This window comes from Pristiophorus japonicus, chromosome 5 (assembly GCF_044704955.1).
Source record: "Pristiophorus japonicus isolate sPriJap1 chromosome 5, sPriJap1.hap1, whole genome shotgun sequence".
In the NCBI taxonomy this organism is placed as follows: Eukaryota; Metazoa; Chordata; class Chondrichthyes; family Pristiophoridae; genus Pristiophorus; species Pristiophorus japonicus.
The window spans coordinates 223,216,587-223,240,786 of record NC_091981.1 but is presented as its reverse complement, the minus strand read 5'-3'; the positions used below and the strand labels follow the sequence as shown (position 1 = coordinate 223,240,786).

Below are 24,200 nucleotides of genomic sequence, written 5' to 3'. Positions count from 1 at the left end.
GAATCGTGCAGGTCAATGCCCAGTATCCTGGCATTAGTCATGATGCCTTCACTCTGCGGCAGTCCACTGTTCCATCTGCATTTGGGCCACCACAACAAACCAGAGGGTGGCTACTGGGAGACAAGGGATATCCATGAACAACATAGCTCATGGTTCCAGTGCGCAACCCATGCACCCATGGGCAGCATTCCTAAAAGTAAAACCATACTGCCACACGAAACATCGAGCACACCATTGACTTGCTGAAACAACGCTTCTGCTGCCTGGAGCGCTCTGGCAGAGCCCTGCAGTACTCAGCAGAGCGGGTGTCGAGGTTCGTGACATTCTGCTGCATGCTGAACAACTTCGTCATCATGGCGGAACAGCCCATGCCAGCAGCTATACGGCGATCGTCTGAGGAGCAGGAGGAGGAGGAAGTGGATGGAAAGAGGCAATTCAGACAGCCCCTATCTGGCCAGGATGTCCGTGATCAACTCATCCGGCTACGTTACCAATAAAGGCAACCCCAATTCCACATTCACCAGAGGCCCCACACCTTCCCTCTGCCAGTAACCATCTCAGCGTCCGCTTGGCCACAATGCAAAAAATAAAAGCCACCACAAAATAAACATTCCAAACCAAATTTATAAATAAAATCTTGCTATATTGCATGCAAACATAAAATAATCATCCTTGTGCATTCCCTTAGTACCTGTCTTCAATGTGTCTTTGCCTGTCCTTGTGCTCCTACGCAATGTTTCCATCATCATCATCATCATAGGCAGTCCCTCAGGATCGAGGATGACTTGCTTCCACACTAAAAATGAGTACTCAGGTTAGTGTTATCCTAGTTGCTGCAGCATGGCTGGTAGAAGGCTGCTGAATTTCAATAGAATGTAGATGGCCTCAGAAGATGACCTCAAGCAGCACTGGGCCTAGAAGGGCCAGTTTCGGACTGTACCACCTCGACATGGGCGGCTGCGGTCTAGGCTGGCTGACTGACAAGCATCAGTAAGGGCACTAGCGGATTTGCAGGGTTTAAGAGGACAAATGCTGTCATCCTGAGAGAGGATACTGCATGGCCACTGCCACTCCCTCAGGGCGGCGCCTCAGCAATCCTAATCTGTTGGATTAGACAATGTATGTGCTAGGCAACAGAATGATCATGCCTTTTCCCTTTTATTTTTCCAAAGGAATGCAGTAAAGAAGGCTCACATGTATGGATTGACCTTTGCACTTTCACAAGCAATTGTATTCTTCGCTTATGCCGCATGTTTTCGATTTGGGGCCTGGTTGGTGACACATAACTATATGGAGTTCCGTAATGTTTTCCTGTAAGTATAAATGATTGTTGCTGTTGTGTATGCAATAACTGTTCGACTGAGCTCTGTTTAACTCCAAGAGTTATGACCTTGGCTCTGCTTTATTAAGGCCCAAAGTGACTAAGATACAAAATGGCTGGCCTTTTATACTTGGGATGCACACACTTGTGTGCAGCCCACTGGCCTCCAACAGTGACACCATTTAGTGGCTAGTGATCCCAAAAGTACATACATGACAATACCCCCCCACCCCCCCCCCGTGAGATATTAACATAGTCTTTTACAAATTGAGACGGTCCGGTGTTTTACGCTCCCGGGTTGAAAGTCTCAGTTCAACTCCAGCCTTGGGTGAGTGTTCAGAGACTGTTGTGACTGGTGGTGGGGTGGCTGACCTGGTGGGAGTGGCAATGGCCATGTCAGAGATTGAAAGTCCATTTTTATTGAACATGTCAGTGATTGAAGGTCCCAATTCAATGATGACCACTGAGTCCTCTGATGACTGGGGGTAGGTTGGTTGGTCGTCGATTGTTTTGTGTGCCGCAGCTTTGTCTGAACCATATGTTTCCTGCATGTTTGCTCATTTTTGAGCATGACAATAAATACTCTGTTGCCCTCCTTGGCCATGACAGTACCAGCGATCCATTTGGGACCTGACCATAATTCAGAACATATACAGGATCATTTTCAGAAATAGCGTGAGACACAGCTGCGCGATCATGATACCCTGACTTTGTCTTCTATATTCAACATGATTATTCAAGTCAGGGTGTACAAGAGATAGCTTGGTCTTAAGACCTCTCTTCTTCATTAGTTCAGCAGGCGAGACCCCAGTAAGCGTGTGTGGTCTTGTCCTGTAACTAAGCAGTATGTATGTCAGGCGGGTCTGCAGTGACCCTTGGGTTACTCACTTCATACGCTGCTTTATGATTTGGACAGCACGTTCTGCTTGCCCATTGGATGCAGGTTTGAACGGTGCTGACCTTACGTGTTTGATACCATTGAGTTTCATGAACTCTTGAAACTCATGACTGGTGAAGCACGATCCGTTGTCACTAACAACGATGTCAGGCAGACCATGTTTTGCGAACATGACACTGAGATTCTCAATGGTAGCTGTGGATGTGCTGGATGACATGATTGTACACTCTATCCATTTCAAATATGCATCCACCACAACTAAAAACATCTTCCCCAGGAAGGGACCTGCAAAATCTATGTGGATCCTGGACCATGGTTTGGACGGCCACAACCACAGACTCAGCGGCGATTCTGTTGGTGCTTTGCTGAGCTGCATGCAAGTGTTGCACTGATACACACATGATTCCAGCTCAGAATCAATTCCCGGCCACCATACATGAGACCTGATGATCGCTTTCATCATTACAATGCCGGGAAGTGTGCTATGTAGCTCACGTACAAATTTCTCTCTTCCTTTCTTGGGCATAACACGATTGCCCCACAGTATACAATCCAACTGAACAGACAATTCGTCTTTGCGAGAATATAAGGTTTGGTCTCCTCGCACATTTGCTTGGGTATGGCAGACCAATCACCTTTGAGGATGCAACTCTTCACCACCGATAAAATCGGGTCCTGGCTGGTCCAGGTCTTAACTTGTTGAGCCGTGATAGGGGTTCCTTCACTCTCAAAAGCATCCATAATTAACAATAGGTCCACTGGTTGTGGCATTTCCACCTCCAGTGTGGGCAACAGCAGACGGCTCAAAGCATCGGCACAATTCTCGATGCCAGGTCTATGGCGAATGACATAATCATAAGCAGATAATGTCAGCGCCCACCTTTGCATGCGGGATGAAGCATTGGTATTGATATTTTTGTTTTCAGAGAACAGTGAAATGAGCAGCTTGTGATCTGTTTCCAGTTCAAACCGAAGACCAAACAGGTACTGATGCATCTTTTTAACCCCATACACACAGGCTATGCTTCTTTCTCCAGCATGCTATAGGCTCTTTCCGCTTTAGACAAACTTTTTGAAGCATACGCGACTGGTTGAAGTTTACCCGACTCATTAGCTTGTTGGAGTACGCAACCAATTCCATATGATGAAGCATCACAGGCCAATATTAAACGTTTACATGGGTCATAATTTACCAGCAGCTTGTTAGAGCAAAGCAGATTAGTGGCTTTCTCAAAAACTCTGTCTTGAGATGCACCTCACACCCAGTTGTCGCCTTTTCTTAACAGCATGTGCAGTGGTTCTAATAAGGTGCTCAATTTAGGTAGGAAGTTCCCGAAGTAGTTGAGTAGACCCAGGAACGAACGCAGCTCCATCACATTCTGCGGCTTGGGTGCATTCTTGATGGCCTTGGTTTTCATGTCCGTGCGCCTGATGCCGTCAGCAGCAATTTTCCTCCCCAGGAATTCGACCTCTGGTGCCATGAAGACGCACTTCGAGTGTTTCAGTCTGAGTCCCACTTTGTCCAGACGATGTAGAACCTCTTCCAGGTTGTTCAGATATTCCTCGGAGTCACGACCTGTGATCAGGATATCATCTTGGAGCACGATGGTTCTGGGAACAGACTTCAGTGGACTCTCGATGTTCCTCTGAAATATTGCTGCAGCCGAGCGAATTCCAAAAGGGCACCTGTGATAAATAAACAGTCCTTTATGCGTGTTAATGCACGTAAGTCTTTTTGACGTCTCGACCAGCTCCTGTGTCATGTAGGCCGAAGTGAAGTCCAGTTTTCTGAACGACTTCCCCCCGGCTAGCGTTGCAAACAAGTCATCAGCCTTCGGTAACGGGTACTGATCCTGTTTAGAAATCCTGTTGATCGTAGCCTTGTAGTCTCCACAGATTCTGACTGTGCCATCACTTTTCAGCACAGGAATAATGGGACTGGCCCATTCATTAAATTCAACCGGTGATATGATCCCTTCACGCTGGAGTCTGTCCAGTTCGATTTCGACCTTCTCCCTCATCATATACGGAACTGCCCGGCTTTATGATGGACGGGTCTTGCATCCGAGTCCACGTGGCTCTGCACTTTGGCTCCCTTGAGGTTGCCGATGCCTGGTTCGAACAGCGAGGGGAACTTGCTCAGTACTTGGGCACATGTATCTTTCTCCGACGACAACGTCTTGATGTCATTGCAATCGCATCTGATTTTTTCAAGCCAGTTCCTGCCGAACAGCATTGGGCCATTGCCTGGGACAATCCATAGCGGTAACTCGTGAACCGCACCATCATACGACACTTTAATTGTGGCACTGCCAATCACCGTTATGAGTTCTTTGGTGTATGTGTGCAACTTGGCATTGACTGGACTCAGCGTGGGTCTCACAGCCTTAGTATCCCACAGCTTGTCAAATACCCTCTGGCTCATTATCGATTGACTCATCCCAGTGTCCAGTTCCATTGATACTGGCACCCCATTAAATTTCACGTTGATCATTATCGGTTTGCTCTTAGTTAGGAACGAGTACAGTCCATACACTTCCTCCTCTGGTATCTCGGATTCCGTATCCGGATCCGCGCTAGTCTGACCATCATCCTCCATGTGGTGTGTCGCAGCACGCTTGCTCATCTGCAGACACTTGCGCTGGAGATGCCCCACTCTCAGACAGCCTTTGCAACTGTATTGCTTAAATCAGCACTGCTGGTGCCAGGGTTTCCCCCACAACGCCAACATGGAGAAGCCTGATGCATTCCCGCTGGCAGACTTTGGGCAGCCACAGGTTTCGCGTACGCAGTCGGGTAGGCCTTGCCATGTGCCGCTCTGCTAAACGCCGAATCAATCATATTTGCAGTACTTGCCGAGTTTCGATTTTTCACTGATATATGCTTTAGACTTCTATCCGTCGTCATGCAGGACTGAGCGATCGTGATGGCCCTGTTCAAGTCCAACGTCTCCACCGCCAGTAGTTTACGCAGGATCACCTCGTGGTTGATGCTGATTACAAAGAAGTCCCGCAGCATGTCTGCCAACACAGCCCCGAACTTGCACGGTCTCGCTATACGTCTCAGGTCGGCAACGAATTCCGCCACATTCTGGCCCTCTGAGCGAACGTGCGTGTAAAATCTGTATCTCGAGATGATAAACATAAGAACATAAGAATTAGGAACAGGAGTAGGCCATCTAGCCCCTCGAGCCTGCTCCGCCATTCAAAAAGATCATGGCTGATCTGGCCGTGGACTCAGCTCCACTTACCCGCCCGCTCCCCATAACCCTTAATTCCCTTATTGGTTAAAAATCTATCTATCTGTGACTTGAATACATTCAATGAGCTAGCCTCAACTGCTTCCTTGGGCAGAGAATTCTACAGATTCACAACCCTCTGGGAGAAGAAATTCCTTCTCAACTCGCTTTTAAATTGACTCCCCCGTATTTTGAGGCTGTGCCCCCTAGTTCTAGTCTCCCCGACCAGTGGAAACAACCTCTCTGCCTCCATCTTGTCTATCCCTTTCATTATTTTAAATGTTTCTATAAGGTCACCCCTCATCCTTCTGAACTCCAACGAGTAAAGACCCAGTCTACTCAATCTATCATCATAAGGTAACCCCCTCATCTCCGGAATCAGCCTTGTGAATCGTCTCTCTACCCCCTCCAAGGCTAGTATATCCTTCCTTAAGTAATGTGACCAAAACTGCACGCAGTACTCCAGGTGCGGCCTCACCAATACCCTGTACAGTTGCAGCAGGACCTCCCTGCTTTTGTATTCCATCCCTCTCGCAATGAAGGCCAACATTCCATTCGCCTTCCTGATTACCTGCTGCACCTGCAAACTAACTTTTTGGGATTCATGCACAAGGACCCCCCGGTCCCTCTGCACTGTAGCATGTTGTAATTTCTCCCCATTCAAATAATATTCCCTTTTACTGTTTTTTTTTCCAAGGTGGATGACCTCACATTTTCCAACATTGTATTCCATCTGCCAAACCTTAGCCCATTCGCTTAACCTATCTAAATCTCTTTGCAGCCTCTCTGTGTCCTCTACACAACCCGCTTTCCCACTAATCTTTGTGTCATCTGCAAATTTTGTTACACTACACTCTGTCCCCTCTTCCAGGTCATCTATGTATATTGTAAACAGTGTGGTCCCAGCACCGATCCCTGTGGCACACCACTAACCTCCAATTTCCAACCCGAAAAGGACCCATTTATCCCGACTCTCTGCTTTCTGTTAGCCAGCCAATTCTCTATCCATGCTAATACATTTCCTCTGACTCCGCGTACCTCCGCATGCCTTCATCTGGCTTAAGATGGTCCTGTACCAGTGTACACAATTCTTCATATGTCTCCTCTGTTGGACTCACAGGCAGGAGTAGATTCTTTATCAGACCATAAATTTTTGGACCGCAAACCGTGAGAAACACCACCCAGTGCCGATCTGCGTCACCGATCTCCTCTATTTTGTTGACCACGAAGAACTGGCTCAAATGGCTCACAAAGTCTGCCCAATCTTCTCCTTCCATGAATCCCTCCAGAAATCCAATTGTGCTCATTTTTGCATGCAAAGGTTCTTGTTGCCTCATCGCCAAATGTTGTGTATGCAATAACTGTTAGACTGAGTACTGTTTAACTCCAAGAGGTATGAACTTGGCCCTGCTTTATTCAGGCCCAAAATGACTAATGTACAAAATGGCTGGCCTTTTATACTTGGGCTGGACACACGTGCGTGCAGCCCAATGGCCTCCAACAGTGACGCCATCTAGTGGCCAGTGATTCCAAAAGTACATACATGACAGCTGCGAATATTCAGTATACAGCAAGACAATACTTTACAATAAGGCAATTAAAGTAAGTCCTTATTGATGTAACTTCTTGAACTGTGTAAAATACTTTAAATGCAGCCTAGACCCCATGTACCCATGGATGGTACACAGTGAGAGACTCAACCTGCCTCTGCATCTCATCTGACCTCCTTCGGCTTCTTCCCATGTTGTTTCCTTGAAGCATGTATTATGCCTCTATAGATGTTTACATGTTTCTCAGGGAATTTATAGTAGCAGTTCCCCCAAGCAATTAATGGAAACAGAAGTGAGTTAATGTGTCAGGCATAAACCCTTTAATAAGATTAAGCTATAATGGTGAATGTATATAACACCATAGTAAGACCACAGTTAGAGTGCTATGTGCAGTTTTGGGTTTCATATTATAGGGAAGATGTTCAGGCAATAGAGAGGGTACAGCAGATTCACTAGAATGCTGCCGGGTATGAGGGAATACTAATACAAAAAAAGCATTAAAAAATTGGGACTGTTTTTATTTGATCAGAGGAGAATATGGGGTGATTTGATAGTGGTATTTAAAATTATGAAGGAATGAGACTAGGTAGATGGAATAGACCATTTCCAGTGGTTTTGTGGTCTAGAATGAGAGGACATAGATCTCAAATTAAATGCATGAGATTTAGGATAGAGAGCAGGAGAAATGGTTGTGAGGCTGTGGAATGTCCTACCAGAGGTTGTGATTGAAGCAAAGACAAGAGTAAGTTATTTTGGTGGTTGAAGGAAAGGATAATAAAAGGATATGGCAACAGGGTGAGCAGATGGGACTGACTACTGCTAATGTGGAGGATAAACACCAACATGGACTGGTTGGGCTGAATGGCCTGTTTCCATGTTGTAATTTCAATATAATGTAATTCTGAGTGTTTCCAATATTTTCTAATTTTGTTTCCACCTTTCTTTTCCTCAAAATGTCTATCTATCCCACAGTCTATTTAAATTATTCCTTCCTTGCGTGGTCTTGTGTTTTTCACTTCTATATCTTCTGTTTGTTTCCATCTCTCTCCATGTCTGATGGTGTGTTGGGCAATGTGTTGGAGCATCATCCTGTCTGCTGTCCTGCTGTTTCGGTACACCCTTTGTTGCCAATGCCACCTATAAACTGCATTTGTAAAGAAAGGTTACATGGTTTTGTTAAAGGTCTTCCAAATAACTTCTTTCTCTACATATTTGCGTCTGATATGTATTACAACCACTTAAGATGAAGCATTAAGATGTTTATGAGGATTTTGATCAATTCCTTTTTGAATTATCAATGTGTACATCACTAGCATGTTAGTAAAGTTAAGACTGTGCATTGCTTAATCTGATTTGTGACTATTCCAGCGTATTCTCAGCAATTGTATTTGGAGCTATGGCTTTGGGACAGACCAGCTCATTTGCACCTGACTATGCAAAGGCCAAGATGTCAGCAGCCCACATCTGTAAGCTGCTTGAGCAAGTGCCATCTATAGACAGCTATAGTGATACTGGTGATGTTCCTGTAAGTACTTCACTGTCCTGTAAAGTAGAAGATGAAATGCTTTAATCTCCGGTTACTCAGAAGCAGCTGGACACCAAACAGTTGAGACAAAACTATGAAACAAACTTTAATCCATTTTGGATCATAATGCCAGAAATGTTTGCCAGATCCCCATAATCTAGACAAATAAGTAGCATGGACTATGGATGTTTACTATGGCAAAATACTGCGGATGCTGGAAATCTGAAATATAATCAGAAAATGCTGGAAACACTCAGCAGGTCAGGCAGCATCTGTGGAGAGAGAAACAGAGTTAACGTTTCAGGTTGATGACCTTTCGTGCTTAAAACATGTTACATCTTTAACATTTTCACGTTCTGATCAAAGGTCATTGACACGAAACGTTAACCCTGTTTTTCTCTCCACAAATGCTGCCTGACCTGCTGAGCATTTCTAGCATTTTCTGTTTTTATTGTGGAAATGTTTATTTTGCAGAAGGGAAATAAAGAAGCTAACAGGTTTCTAGTTTAGTCTGTTCCAATTATTTTTGCAAAGTTGACTTTATTCTGATAATCTATCGGAGTTGAATATTCAGAAATCTTCACTTTGGGTTCAGCAGCTCTAAGATTTAGGTTCTCCAAATCTTAATCTCAACGTCTAGTATTGATGCTGAAAGCACGAGTGGCTAGCAAGCTTCCGCGAGCACAAAGCAGCAGCTGAGTAGTCCCATCAGCATCAGGAATTAGGCATAAAAGGGCTGTTTTTGCAATTCCAGCATGAAAGCCACTAGTCACATGATGTGGGCTGCTGTGCACGAAAGCACTGTGGGTAGTTGAGTGCACAGGATATTACAAGCCCAGCTCATGAATATTATTGACATAGCTTCTCTGCAGCCCTGGTGCCTTGCACGCAAAGTGGCACTTCCTTGCCTTTAAGAAGAGTATGTGAATGCCATCTGTTTGCCATAACATGGAACGCAACCCAGGTGACAAAAAGGATTCTTTGATGGAAGTGAGAACAGATAATGACAATGAAATACCTATCACGTGAGGCTTCTATTGCTACTCTGTGTGTTCAGCTGTGAGTAAGTAAACACTTGCAAAAGAAGGTGATGTGAAATTTACTGTTGTACCTGCTACGCATTGCAGTTAAGGTGCAGGTAGTGGGCAATGGCTTTGAGGACAAGATAGCTGTAACAGGCAAACATAATTTTCTACAGTGCATTATTACTAGGTAAGAATGCCCCTTGTAACCTTGGCTGCCCTGGAAAGGTCACTGAACTTTTTCTGGTATTGGGTAACATTTCAGGGGTTCCTCGAGATGGGACTCACTGCCAAAGTGACTCCTTCCACCGGGCCTGCTACATGCTCATTGTGGGTTTCCTTTCCTTGCAATCAAAAAGCTGGGTTTTTCTTTACTGGATTACGGACACTTGCACCTCAACTAGAGTCTTCCAATTAATGCGCTTGTTGCCCTGAAGAACCACCGGCCTTAAATATTGTGGTATCATATTGAGACAGATACAAAATGGTGGTCTCCCCATAAGTGTCGAGGGCTTGATCTCTGGTGATGAATTATTATTTATTTGACCAGGTTCAGTAGTGTAGTTGTTTTATTATTGGACTAGAAATCCAGACATGAGTTTAGATCCCATCATGGCAAATTGAGAATTTGAATTCAATTTAAAAATCTGGAAATAAAAAGCTGGTATCAGTAAAAGTGAAATTGTCAGATTCTGATAATAAAACCAAACTTGTTCACTAATGTTCTTTCTGGCACCAAGCTCATGGTCTACAGGGCTGTAGTAATACCCACCCTCCTGTATGGCTCAGAGACATGGACCATATACAGTCGACACCTCAAATCGCTGGAGAAACACTACCAACTATGTCTCCGCAAGATCCTACAAATCCCCTGGGAGGACAGATACACCAACAGCGTTCTCGATCAGGCCAACATCTCCAGCATTGAAGCACTGACCACACCCGGACAGCTCCGATGGGCGGGCCACATTGTTCGCATGCCTGACACAAGACTCCCAAAGCAAGCGCTCTACTCGGAACTCCTACACAGCAAGCGAGCCTCAGGTGGGCAGAGGAGATGTTTCAAGGACACCCTCAAAGTCTCCTTGATAAAATGCAACATCCCCACCGACACCTGGGAGTCCCTGGCCAGAGACCGCCCTAAGTGGAGGAAGAGCATCCGGGAGGACGCTGAGCACCTCGAGTCTCGTCGCCGAGAGCATGCGGAAAACAAGCGCAGGCAGCGGAAGGAGCATGTGGCAAACCAGACTCCCCACCCACCCTTTCCTTCAACAACTGTCTGTCCCACCTGTGACAGAGACTGTAATTCCTGTATTGGACTGTTCAGTCACCTAAGAACTCACTTTGAGTGGAAGCAAGTCTTCCTCGATTTTGAGGGACTGCTTATGATGATGATGATGATGGGGAGGAAACCTGTCATCCTTACAGATCCACAAGGAATCAACATAATTGATTCTTAACTTCCCTCTTCAGTTGTATCAAAGCACTACCAGTGATATCCTCTTCCTGAGAATGAATTTTTTAAACTGACAATTTAAGCAGTCCTTGGCCGTAGGTCCTTACAGTTCAACCAAGGACTACCATGCATCTGCAAAAGTCTTTACAGTTGACACCCGAGGGCTAAAAGTAGGTTCTGACATTTTATCTCACAAATGCAAGCAAAAATTTTCTGATAAAATGCTCCTCACCAGTTGTACAAAATGTCAATTGTTGCCTTATACATTCCTGTTCGCTTTCTAAGACTGTAAATAGACAGCAGAACATTTGAAAAATATATCTTTGCAAAAGTAATTCAGGATGTGTTTATCTAATCTTAAAATGGTATTAAATGTTATTCTTCTGATTTTTTTTTTAAAGGGTACATTTGAGGGAATAGTCAAGTTTGAAGATGTTGTCTTTAACTATCCTACTCGCCCCGATGTGCCTGTGTTACAAGGTTTGACAGTTACAATTGAGAAGGGACAAACCTTGGCTCTAGTGGGCAGCAGTGGCTGTGGGAAAAGCACCACTGTACAGCTACTGGAGAGGTACTATGACCCACTACATGGGAAAGTGGTAGGTGATTTACACTCTTTCAACAGGATCAGCATTTTGCTAATTTATGTTGCGTAACCCATATAATCATCGATGTGTTTCACAAACTGAAGGAAAGTCCGAATGATGGAAACTTTGGCCCGGAGTTCCTTAGAATTACCACTCATTTACGGGCAGTTTTGGAGTGCTACACTGAGTAAAATAGGGTAGTCAGACCTACCACCTCAAATTGACCCCCAAAAAATGCATTGGAATTTTCCTTTGCAGAATTCCTCATTCCCCTTTACAGAATTCCTCATTCCCCTTTTAACACCCACCCGAATCCAATTTTACCACTGAACCTTCAACCTAACTTAATGCCACCAATGTATAAATGGCTTTATGAGCAGCACAGTGGTATCCCTGAGATGGACACTGCAGATGGAAAGGACATTTTGTTTGCTGGAGTTGGAGGTTTGTGTTACTTTCCCTGCATTTAGATTATAGCTGTTTAGTGTTCCGGAGGTTCTGTCAGCACTTTCCCTGCCTTATTTAGTTGGCTCTACAGAAAGCACAGTTTTGAACTGTAGACATGGATTTTCCAATGAGAATCCCTCTATTCCTATGTTTTGAAGAAGAGAAGAGTGAGGATATGGAAGAGGTTAGATTGGAGGCACTTAGTGTGAGAAATCAGAGAAGGTGTTTATACCCTACACTCAGATACCCACTCACCAGGGTTTATAGAACTTGGATTTCTCTGCGCGCACTGTTTCTGAAGGCACACCGTTCCCTCCAGAGGCAACTGAGATAGATAGATCAGCTGCTGGCTGAAGGCTTGCAGCCCACTTATAACATGAGAACAACAAAGTCTGAACCAATGAAAGTCACCACTGCCTTGGATTTCTTTGAGACTGAATCCTCCCAGGCAGCACCTTTTACATACTAGTCAGGCAGCATTCCGTCATCGTATAAAGAAAGCCACTGATGCTCTCTTTAAATTCATTCCTTCTCAGTGGAACCAGATTAACAAAGAGAGAGAGCCATCCAGTTCTACTGACTTGACAGAGATCCCCACAGAGGCAACGAGCAACACATGTGGCACTCAAAGCTCCATATGAGAATTCTCTCAATTGGCGAGCTGTCAGTGCTGAATCACTGCTAGTACTTTGCCAGAAGTATTCAAATGAAGCCCGACCACAAAAATGAACTGAACCTACCATCAACATAATCAACCCAATGAACGTCAGACACCAAAACTGTCCCCAGTGTCCTGACTTATCTTGACCAATTTTGTGAGGTCATTAAACCTCTTCCTGCACTGAGTGTGGCAAGGCTTAGGTTGTTCAGGAACCTCCTTTCCCTCAGTCCGCGAACGCTTTTCCCTTCTAGTCTTTACTTAAGCCATTTAGAATCCCTTGAGGCTCCTGTTCTCGTGGTCATTGAACCATGCAATGTTTTAGATACTGCAGTGCCACTCTCTTTCCCTTCCTCCCAACAGCGGTAACCACTGCTCACCTACTCTACAAACATAAGTAAGGCCCCAGGTGGAAAAAATGGTGGTTAGTGACAAAGTCATGTGGGCAGGAGGAAGTCCTGCTCTACCATTAACCCTCCAATCAGAGGAATATCCAGCCCTTTGTCTCCAGGTTAATTAGTTCTATTCACTTTATTAAGTGACTTTACAAGTGAAATGCCGAATAATGTTTGGATCAATGCATTTGAAGTTATAGCACATCAATTTTACAGGTGTACCTGATTTTTTATAGAGCTTTTCATATATCTTGTAATGCACTGTGGAAAGAATTAGATTTTTCACACTGATATTTTCAACTGAGATCCAGTGGTTTGGTTCATGAAATTCAGGTTGATGCATTAAAAATGTGAAAAGTATTCAAGAAGTTGATGCTGATGTTTGTGAAATACTGATAATAGATGCTTATGCATGTTAATAATACACGTCCCCACACTGTAAAGCTATTTAAAGCTGATAAACAAAATGCCCCAGGAAAAAGGAGGAGGAGGGGGGGGGGGGACGGGGGGAGGGGAGGAGAGAGTATTTATATATTCCAATTTCAAAAGAGGACACAGTGATGTCCTTTCTCTCTTTCCCTTGATATTTGAAAATATTTGTTGTTAAACTTAGAAAACCATCAATTTTCAACTAGGATCCACATTACAGCAACTGGAAACATACATCTCAAGGCTAGCTGCTGCACCATGGATATTGTGAAAAACTGTCCATTTTGCCATTTATTCCTTAAAATCCTGTTTCTTAAAGTGATGTTTCTGGGCTAGAAATTTGTCACTTTGTAATGATTGATTTAACTCCATTTCTTGGCATTAAATTTATTTAGCACAAAAAAAAACCTTTTAAGGACATTTTGCAAGTTTCGCCAATGGTATAAAACCGTCGTTAAAAATTAAGGGCCGATTTTTTTTTTTTAGAACAGTTTTTGTTCATCACTCGGCGTCAAAACCAACGATAACACCATGTTTGAGAGTTTCCCCAATAAGAACATTTTTAAGGACAGTGATAAATACCGATTTGCAAAAGCTTGCCGTACCTGCTCAAATCCGATCGAAATCGGTGTTAACGGCGCCATCTTGGGAAACGGAGCCCGAAATATTAACTTCAACAAAGCATGGGCTTCTGTTGAATTTTTTAAAAAAGGTTCCCTTCAACAACAAACAGGGCACTAAATAAATCCAATCACTGGTTTGTTTACAGTGGGCCCGCTAACTCACACTCCGAATTAGCTGTTTTTTTTAAATTGCCACTTTGAAGAAAATATTAACTTTATTTTATTGGAAATTATTTTTAGTTCTCTGCAATTTCAAAGCAGCAATGTTCTTCTTTGCAAACACTGGGCTGTTCCAAAAAGAACAGGTACAACTGTGACTTCAGAAAATCAGTATAGATCGGCACCAGATACCAATAAACAGTGCTTTGCAGGTTGGGTGTTGCTACGGGTTTTGTGTGAAAAGTTGTTCAAAGAAAAGTTGTCCGTGGGCCACGCGGCGGCAGCGAAAAGGCTCAAACGCTGCGAGGGAAGTTAAAGGGAAGACGCACCGGCCTTGGGAGATCTTTCCATGCGTCACTCTTAATAAAGATACATCTTCAAAGACTGAAGTCTGCAAAACCACTCACAATTCAATTCACCTCCCACCCCAACCATAAAATAGCGAGAACCTCCGCAAATGACTAAGTTGAAAATGCAAATCACCTATGCAAAATGGGAACATTTAAAGTTAAATTTTATTTTTAAGGAGTTGAATATTATTTAATGATTGCAATGTACAGATAAACCCTTTTGGATAGCACTGCCTTTTTAACTGTCCAACAAAGAGGAAGAATTGAACCAATCCAGATGTTAATGACAATATGAAAAGCGTTCATTTCTTCCAGATCTTTTTTTGCGCATGGGCGTTATTTTTATCACCATCCTTAAAAACGGTGGTATTTTAACGCTATGCCAAAATTTTAAAAACTTTTGGCGAAACTTGAGCCCTTTTTTTGGCGTTATTTCGGCATTAAAAAATGGCCGCTATTCGCAAATAATGCCAAAAAATGCTGCTATTCTTAAATGTGGAAATTCTAGCCCAATGGGTGTTCATTTTAATTATAGCATGAGCGAGATCACTGATTTCATTTTCATAGAAAAATTAACCAAAGTACAGAATTCAATCCCATGTAAATAAGCAGAATTTGACATTTTCAGTCAATGGCCCTGATCATAGTTCATCACTCATAGACCTTCACTAACAGCATCCACATAGTTGCTCACATGGTAGATTATCCTGTCCTGCTTTCTCCATGAGGATAATATAAAAACAGGTGTTTATTTGCAAAGAGTATGTATTAAAAAACTGCAACAATAAAAACATTTTATTGAAGTATGATCAATCAAAATTTGTAATGGTGTAATTCAAAACCAGTGCCTGTCGGGAGTGTCTGTTAATGTTGTCGTAGGACTCAAGGCCTGACTAAATTATTAACATCCTTGTTGTCATCGTGCTTATATGATAGGCATTGCCATATGTTCGCATGAAGTTGTTGTGCAGGAATCCTACATTTTGCTATGCGATAACTGTCGCTCCTTAGCATGTCACCATCTTTTGATCCTCCTGCATCCAGTCTGCAATGTACATCTACCTTAATGGCAAAGCACTGATTATTGAAATCATTTTTCTCCAGCTTTTAGATGGGCACAATGTAAAGGATCTCAATGTTCAGTGGGCTCGGGCACAGATCGGTGTTGTGTCCCAAGAACCTGTTCTGTTTGACTGCAGTATTGCTGAGAACATTGCCTACGGGGACAACAGCAGGGCTGTGTCGCAGGAGGAGGTAGTGACTGCAGCAAAAGTAGCAAACATACATTCCTTTATTGAAAGTCTCCCTGCGGTAAGTTTCTACATGGTTGCACTCAATATCATCATGTAGCAGCTCAGTAATAAACCCTGAAAATAACAGCTTGTTTACCCTAAAGCACTGGTGAGAGAAGCAAATGTTGACTGTAGGACCAGCTGCTTATTGTAGAGGTTGCTAGCTTCCTTCATGAAATTAGGGGACAGATATTCAGTGGGGTAAATGATAGCCTCAATCCAAGGAATTATCTGTATTTCCTTGATTTGTATGGGTGCTTATTTATTCCTTTCTAATACTTTTTCAAACCTTATCATGAGTGGACAGGGATTCCTTTTATTGTAATACATTGTGTGTGTGTCCACCATCGCAGCAGGTCGGGGATGTTATGTCTGCAATGTGCCTATGAATGACTCCATGAGGCAATGTGTTGTACTCAAGCTGTAGTGACTTTGGTCCTTTATTCGTAACTCCAGAGTGAGGCAGCCACATGGTGGCTCCCCTTTTATACAGCCCCTGCCATCAGGGCAGGAAACCTCAGTCTCCACCAATTGCACCCTCTAGTGCAATCATAGTATATACATAGTGTTAACCTTATTGATAGTACATCAGGTAAACAAGTCTCCATCTTATGCAACTATATAGTGACTACACAGAGTGTATCTATAGTCTGCATATATAACATCACTCTCCCCCAAGTCCTTTGTGCCAATTATCTTTGCACTATGTGCTCTGGCTTAGCTCTCCCCAGACTTAAGTGCCAATAGCCCTTGTACTTTGGCTGTGCTTTGGCTTGGCTCTCTCCCTGTTAACCCTCAAGTCCTTTTGCCACAACGTTGGGTTTGGATGGTTCGATGATACAGTGGAGGTTCCAGTGGGTTTTGGGTGTGATCCATGTATGTGTCCATGGCTGCATACATCCATTTACTCTCTCGCCCTCCCACAGCGAGATCATGCAGCTGGCCCGTTACATTAACATACAGGATCAGACACAGTGCAAGTACAAAGAAAGGAAGAAAAAAACATTGTTTGTATCATGACACCTTGGTTCAGTGACTTACATTTGTTACGTTTTACGGTTGTGCGACAGGATTGGGTAGATTGCATTCATGGTTCAGTCATAGTCAGTACTGAGGTAGCATTACAGGCATGCGAGGACACGGGTTCCAGAGCAACTGGACGGGGTCCTAGTCGCCTGATAGCGGCGCTGTGCCCCCTGCTAAAGGGGTGGGCTTGGTTCACTCACCTTGCCAGGACTCAGGGCCTTTGCCATTGCCTAGTGGTAGGCAGAGCCACAAATGTGTGTGGCCCCCCTGTCTACCTTTGAGAGCTTCAGAATCTTCTGCCTGCTCTCTAACAGTGTTGGGAACCTGGCTGTTCCAGGTCCGGTTTAGGGAACTCATTGGTTCTGACCTTTCGCTCCCGGACATGGCCGAGGTAGCGACTGGGTCTGGGGGCTGCACCGTCTCCACCCGGGTGGTGGGCAACGGCACATATTGGCGCCATTTTCGTTTCCAGGTCCATAGTAAATAGTGCCAGTGGGTGCCTACATCGTGGGATAGACCTGGGGCAGGGTATCAAGATCAGTGCCTTCACCCGGAGGTCGCTGGACTATAACTTGTGGGGACACCTGGGGCAGGGCATCAGGATCAGTGCCTTTACCGTCCCGAATTCGATCACTTGCTACTATTGGGGACACTCTATTCCCGACATCTCGCAACAACATTTTGTTCACAATCTTAATCAGTTCATTACATTGATTGCCATGCATACAATGTCTCTTTAAGTTCAGTTGGTTGCAGGTCTCCTTAAAGAGAACCCTGCTGGCTTTACCCCAATCAAATCCTTTGTTAGACACCACGTGTTGGTCCCTCAGCGTTGCACCTCGTGGTATTGCCGCGGCCATCTTTTTTATTCAGCCATGCTGCACCTCGCTGCAGCAGGGACACCATCTTGCCTCCGTACTCGAGGTCGACTGCCTTGATCCTTCTCTCCCGCGATTCTGCCACAAAAGCTGGAACAATGCCTGTGAATTCGATCTTCCTCTGCAGGAGTCCTGCCACTGGAGCCGGGAAGGTACTTTTAGGTCATTCCGGTCAGATCTTTGTCACACAGTCATGATGGACAGTCTGTGCCTCAGGTGCTGTGCTGGTCTGTTCTCTGGTGCCTGGCCCAGGTGAAGGTGAGGTTTTGCTCTGCCTCTGAGCATGAGAGAAATCGATTGCTGGAGTGAAGAGGTCTTCCCATTTCCACTGGATCTTCCTCATTCAAGTAGCGTTGGCCCATCACCTGCAACATCCACAGAGGTAACTTGTGCACCATGCCATTATGGATTACACTTACATCCGCACTACCAAGGACTGGGATCAGCTGCTTGGTGTAGGTGTGCAACTTATCCTGTACTGGAACCAGCTCGGGTCGTTTTTCGTTCCATAGCCTCCCAAAGGCATCCTGGCTCATCACTGACTGGCTCGCTCCCGTGTTCACTTCCATGAAGACTGTAACGCCATTTATCTCGACTTCCATCTTCACTGGAGGACAATTGGTGGTGCAGGTATACATTCCATACACTTCTTCTTGGGGCTGAGCTGCCTCTCTGGCCAAATCATCATACTCCCCGCTGGATTCAAAGTCATCTGCCGACTCCTCTGCTAGATGGTGAGTCGTATTTCTTTTACACATACGCTGGAGGTGGCCCTTCATGTTACAGGCTTTGCATACGTACTCAGCAAACCGACACTGGTGAGCCCTATGGTTTCCTCTGCATCGCTAGCATGGTGTTACTCGATTAGCACCCCTCGGTGGACTCTGAGTTCTAGAACCCTGAGGTCTGTGCTCTCTGCCCTGGGCAGAGCCATGTTCTACAATCTTGTCTGTGAAAGGCACCATTCTGTGTACAGTACTTGCTGGGTTTGAGTCCACAGGATGAATAATTTGCTTGGTGCTGCAGGTCGAGGTCATGAACGTCTGACTGATGCTGATGGCCTTCTGCAGGTTGACTGTGGTGTCGGCAGATAATAGCTTGTGAAGGAGGCCCTCGTGGCCAATTCCTATAACAAAGATGTCTCGCAATGCTGTGTTGAGGTGCGTGCCAAAATTATACGGTGCCGCAAGTCTCCTGAGGTCGGCAGCATGTTTTGCAATCTCCTGGCCCTCAGGTCTGCGGTGAGTGTAGAATCTGTGCCTGAAAGAAAGGATGCTCTCTTTTGGTTTAAATTGGTCGCCAATTAGTTCAGTTAGCTCATTGTATGTCTTATCCTTGGCCTTCGTGGGTGCCAGCAAGTCTCTGACTAGGCAGTAGACCCCGGGCCCACAACTGGTCAGCAGTATAGCCTTGCGCTTCTCCATTGATGCGTCCGTCTCCCCTGCCGGGTCTTTTGCCACGAAATATAGCTCGAGCCTTTCCGTGAAGGCATCCCAATCATCACCCTCTGCGAAGTCTTTTAGTGTGCCAAAGGTAGCCATAATCACGTGAAAGTCCATATTCTCGTCACCAGTTGTTATGTCTGTAATGTGCCTATGAATGACTCCACGAAGCACTGTGTTGTACTCAAGCTGTAGTGACCTTGGTTCTTTATTAATAACTCCAGAGTGAGGCAGCTGCATGGTGGCTACCCTTTTATACAGCCCCTGCCACCATGGCAGGAAACCCTGGTCTCCACCAGTTACACCCTCTAGTGGTGCCAGCATAGTATATACACAGTGTAAACCTTATTGATAGTACATCAGGTAATCAAGTCTTCATCTCATGCAACTATACAGTGACTGCACAGAGAGTATATCTATAGTCTGCATATATAACAGGGGATATAAGGAGGAGCCAGCCCCAGAACCAGCGCGGTGTCCCCGGACCTGCGAGTGGCAGTGTCGGAGTCGAGGAAAAGCGGTGTCGGAGGTGAGGAGTGATGGGGTCATGGCCCAGGTGCGGCGGTGTCGGAGTTGAGGAGCGAAGAGGTTGTGGCCCAGGAGAGGTGCAGCAGAGCAGGTCTCCAGTCGTCTTGGTTAACCCTTGCCACTAGACCAAGGCCTTGCTCTGTCAAGCACATGTGGTGGCTGGTGTGCAACGGCCACTCCACGTTAAAAGAATTCACGCGTAGGCATCTTCCACCCTTCAGGATGTAGCTCGGGACCTGGAACATCAGGTCCCTCATTGAAACACCAGTGGACTCATCTTTTATTTGGTGTGGAAGCCGGATCATCCTCGACATGAGGGACTGCTTAATACTATACTAATACATTGTGTGTTACATGCTATAATATGCCTGTTGTAAAACAGTTCATCACTGACTGCAGTGCCACGATATTTAATATATTAGTCTAATTCTGAAGCTATTAAACTAATGTCAAAAACAACCAGACCGCAGTTAATCTAGGCACAGTAGCTGCAAGTAAAATAACATAATAGCAGTATTTGTAAAAATGCTAAAATAGTAATTTTATTTATTTTACTCAATTTATTTAGAAATACAATACGTGTGTAGGAGACAAGGGCGCCCAGCTGTCTGGGGGTCAGAAACAGCGTGTTGCTATTGCCCGAGCATTAGTCCGAAACCCCAAGATCCTCCTTCTAGATGAAGCTACTTCAGCGCTGGATACAGAAAGTGAAATGGTGAGGCTGCAACTGTTGGCCTTGTTGTCTTGTGCAATATGTTTGTAGGCAAAGCCATTATAACTTTGAAATGTTCACGAGGCAACCAGGGGTAAATTAACGGGCAGAAAACTGTGGGAGCTGTGCATGCTCATATTCCACATTGTGCACCAAGTGTGCAAAGCTCTGTGCCAGGAGCACTAAAGATGAAAAGTTAATCCTAAATGGGTTTCTGCAGAGAAAGCTGTGCTGTAGTGGGAAGTTCGGTAAGTGGGGTTGATCTGTGAAAAGAGGCAGAATATCAAATAATGGGACAGCTCTGGGTTTATTTCATGACAAAATATGCAGATGATTTTTTCTACTACTTGAGGATTCTCGTATCTTTACCAGTTTCTCATCACAACTATTAATCAGTATTTGTTCGTACACAAAGCTTTACTAAGCAATGCCTTTGAGGATAGTTATTGACGTAATGCACATACTATGAACATAAGAGGTGAAAAATATGTTCACGACTAAAAACGGGTGTGCAGGAAACATACCCTGCTCCAAAATGGACAGGCCCAAGGTGCACCTAATACTGGACCTTGGGCCTCATTATCAACAAACCCACAAGCTGGCAACACCCGAATGGCATTCCCAGGCAGCTGACCAAAGAAGCCCTGAAAGGGGAGGGGAAGAGTGGGTGACCAGAAGGGTGGCGGAGGCCAGGATCAGGGTGGGTGATGCCAGCGGTGATCATGGGGCAGTGGGGGAGATGGTTGAGGTCATGATCGGAGGGGGAGGCGAGTGGTGGACGGCAGTGGCACATGGTTTTTAATATGGGGTACTTTTAACAAACTTGGCTTATTGATTGCAGCGGTCCTTTAAGGACTGCATATAGACTTGCTTTTCCTGAATGCAGCCAGTACCGACGATGCCCAAAGACAACTCAGTATTGCAGAGGGAGCCTCAAACAGGCATTAGGGCCCTTATTCGCTGCGCAAAGGGCCTAATTCATGATTCATGGGCAGGTCCTGGGCAGGTATTTTTTGGCCTATGCCAATATGGTAGGTGGTAAACTTCTAGCTCGTAATGAAAGTGTGCCTCCTGCCCACCATATTGAACATTTAGGTGCTCGTGCAGCACCTGTGTGGACGGGCGCAGTGTTGTCTAATTTCTAGGCCAATATATTCAAGACAGAGATTGATAGATTTTTGGATATTAAGGGAATCAAGGGATATGGGGCTAGTGCAGGAAAGTGGAGTTGAGGTAGAAGATCAGCCATGATCTCATTGAATGGCGGAGCAGGCTTGAGGGGTCGAATGGTCCACTTCTGCTCCTATTTCTTATGTTCTTATTAGAGGAAGTAAAATAAATTTTAGGAACAGGAAATGGCCATTTGGTCTGATTAGTCTGCCATGTTATGGTTAATTTAACCCTTACAGCTTTGACATATATATCCCTTAACCTTTGTATTTCTAGAAACATATAACAATTTCTTGCAACTATTTATTTTTCATTTGTCCTTTCCCTTATAATTTAATCCATAGTTTAATTATTCCTTGATTAAAATTTTTATGTACTCCTAACTTTTAAATTTATGTCCCCTACTTTTTGAGCCCTTCTTCAATGTAACAGTTTGTCTGGATGAACTTTAACAATCATGTTCTTAATTTTAAAAACTTATTTTGGTCATCCCTAGTATCTTTTCCAGCCAGAAGCAGCCCAGCTTTCTTAAGTGCAATTTTCGTAGTTTAAAGGAAAGGTCCATGCATAAAATGTCTGGTCTGTTCTGACCTCAGATGCTGCCTGACCTGCTGAGTGTTGCCAGCATTTTCTGCTTGTCTTTCCAATTTTCTCACAACTTGCTTGTTCCTGTGATATTCCATTTGTCTACCAATGCAGTCAATACCCTGCCAAAGGGTCAAGCAAATCTTTCTGGGAGCGATAACAATACCTACCAAACTGAGCATTCTTCAGGTAGACTATCCATTTTGTTCAGTAGGTGGACACCCTAGCTGCATCCCCACTAACAAGGGCACCTGCCATTGGCAAGGTAGTTGGGGAACTTCCCCTGTCAATGGAGAATCTGCTAGAGTCAGCAGCAAAGGTTCCTGTTTGGCACATCTCAGCACTTATACTGGGATGCAGCCCTACATGGATTTAATGGACCATATTCCTTAATCTGTTCCTTGCTCTCATTCCAGTTACATTTATTTACATTAAACTGTATTTGCTACCTACTGGCCCAGATTACTAAAGGATCCAAATTTTTCCAAATCTGGTTTCATTATAATCACATGTAAATTGTTTGTCTTGCTTCCCAAGCCCTCCTCCAAGTCATTTATATGCACCAACAACTTGTATTTACGTCACACTTTAGACATAGTAAATGTTTAAAAGCGCTTCACATTGGAGAACACAGATACTGAACGGTAGTGGAAAAAGTTGGAGATGACCAAAAGCATGGTTGAAAAAGTTTTGAGATATCTTTTAAAGGTGGGAAGAGAAGTAGGAAGACAGAATTTGGGTTAGGGAGGACATTTCCAGAGAGTAGGGCCAAAATGGCTGATGGCTGAGTGGACAGAGGGAGGATAGAAGGCACTGTGTTAGGTTGTAGAGTTGGAGGCGATTGCTGGGGCAAGATCTTAGTGGGACTTCTACACAAGGATAAAGATTTTTAATTCTGTTTTGACAAGGAGTCAGTGAAGGTTGGTGAGTATAGGGACGATGGGCAAAAAAGACTTGCTGCAGAACAGGATATAGGATGTAGCTTTTTGAGAGTTGGGATTGGTGTAGAGTGAAGCTAAGGGGGCCAATGTTGGTCATGCTGTAGATTTGACCCAGTTTTCTGTGAAAAATGTTTTGTGTGCATTCCATACGTACCAGATTATAGATATATAATTGCAAAGTTATCAATGTTAACAGCATTGCTGAGACATATTTTGAAAAATCTCAACATGGTCAAAATGATTCATTAAATTTGAACTGTTCATGTGGTTTATTTTTTCATTTAATTCATTTAAACAGATTGTCCAAGAGGCGCTGGACAAAGCAAGAGAGGGCCGCACCTGTATTGTAATAGCTCATCGCCTGTCTACCATCCAGAATGCCAATAAAATAGCAGTGTTTAATAATGGACGGATTGCAGAGGAAGGAACGCATAATCAGCTTCTTGCTAACCAGGCTCTTTACTACAATCTAGTTAATGCACAAATGAGACGAAACTGATTGACTGAAGGGGAAAACAGTAGGATATGAAATAATCAACAATGCAATCATTCAAGAAAATATAATTTATAGTTTCATTGTAATTTCTAGTAAAATCAATTAAAAAATACACCTATAGAACATTTATATAGCACCTTTAATGTAATAAAAACATCCAACAGCGATTTCAGCTAATTGCACCTTCATCTGAGATAACTGTTTCAAATTGTGTGAGAAAACCACTGCAGGTCGGAGCTGTAAATAGAGCTGGAGTGTCGGGCCCTGGAACATCTTGGGTGAAGGTACGTCGAATGAGGGTACGGGGCCCAGAAGAGCCGAAGGCTGAGGGGCAGCACGGGCCTGCCCACACTGTGATATGTGTGCGCACTAGGTCCGTGCAACAGAGCAGGTCTCCAGTCGTCCTGGTTCCACCCTTGCCACTGGATAAAGGCCTAGCTGATGTGCAACGGTCACCACGTGTTAAAAAAAT

General features: G+C 44.4%; 1 protein-coding gene across 1 annotated transcript in view; it reads left to right on the top strand.

Annotated features, from left to right (window-relative positions):
- abcb4 (ATP-binding cassette, sub-family B (MDR/TAP), member 4) overlaps nt 1-23,731 on the top strand; it is a gene marked incomplete at its 5' end in the record, with an annotated part of 136,652 nt that extends 112,921 nt beyond the window's left edge. The window contains 6 exons of the mRNA XM_070880061.1: nt 1,173-1,313; nt 8,376-8,532; nt 11,412-11,609; nt 15,763-15,969; nt 20,393-20,539; nt 23,531-23,731. Of these exons, the coding sequence (XP_070736162.1) occupies nt 1,173-1,313; nt 8,376-8,532; nt 11,412-11,609; nt 15,763-15,969; nt 20,393-20,539; nt 23,531-23,731 (1,051 nt within the window). The remainder of the gene's footprint in view (nt 1-1,172; nt 1,314-8,375; nt 8,533-11,411; nt 11,610-15,762; nt 15,970-20,392; nt 20,540-23,530) is intronic.
- Nucleotides 23,732-24,200: the final 469 nt, after the last annotated feature.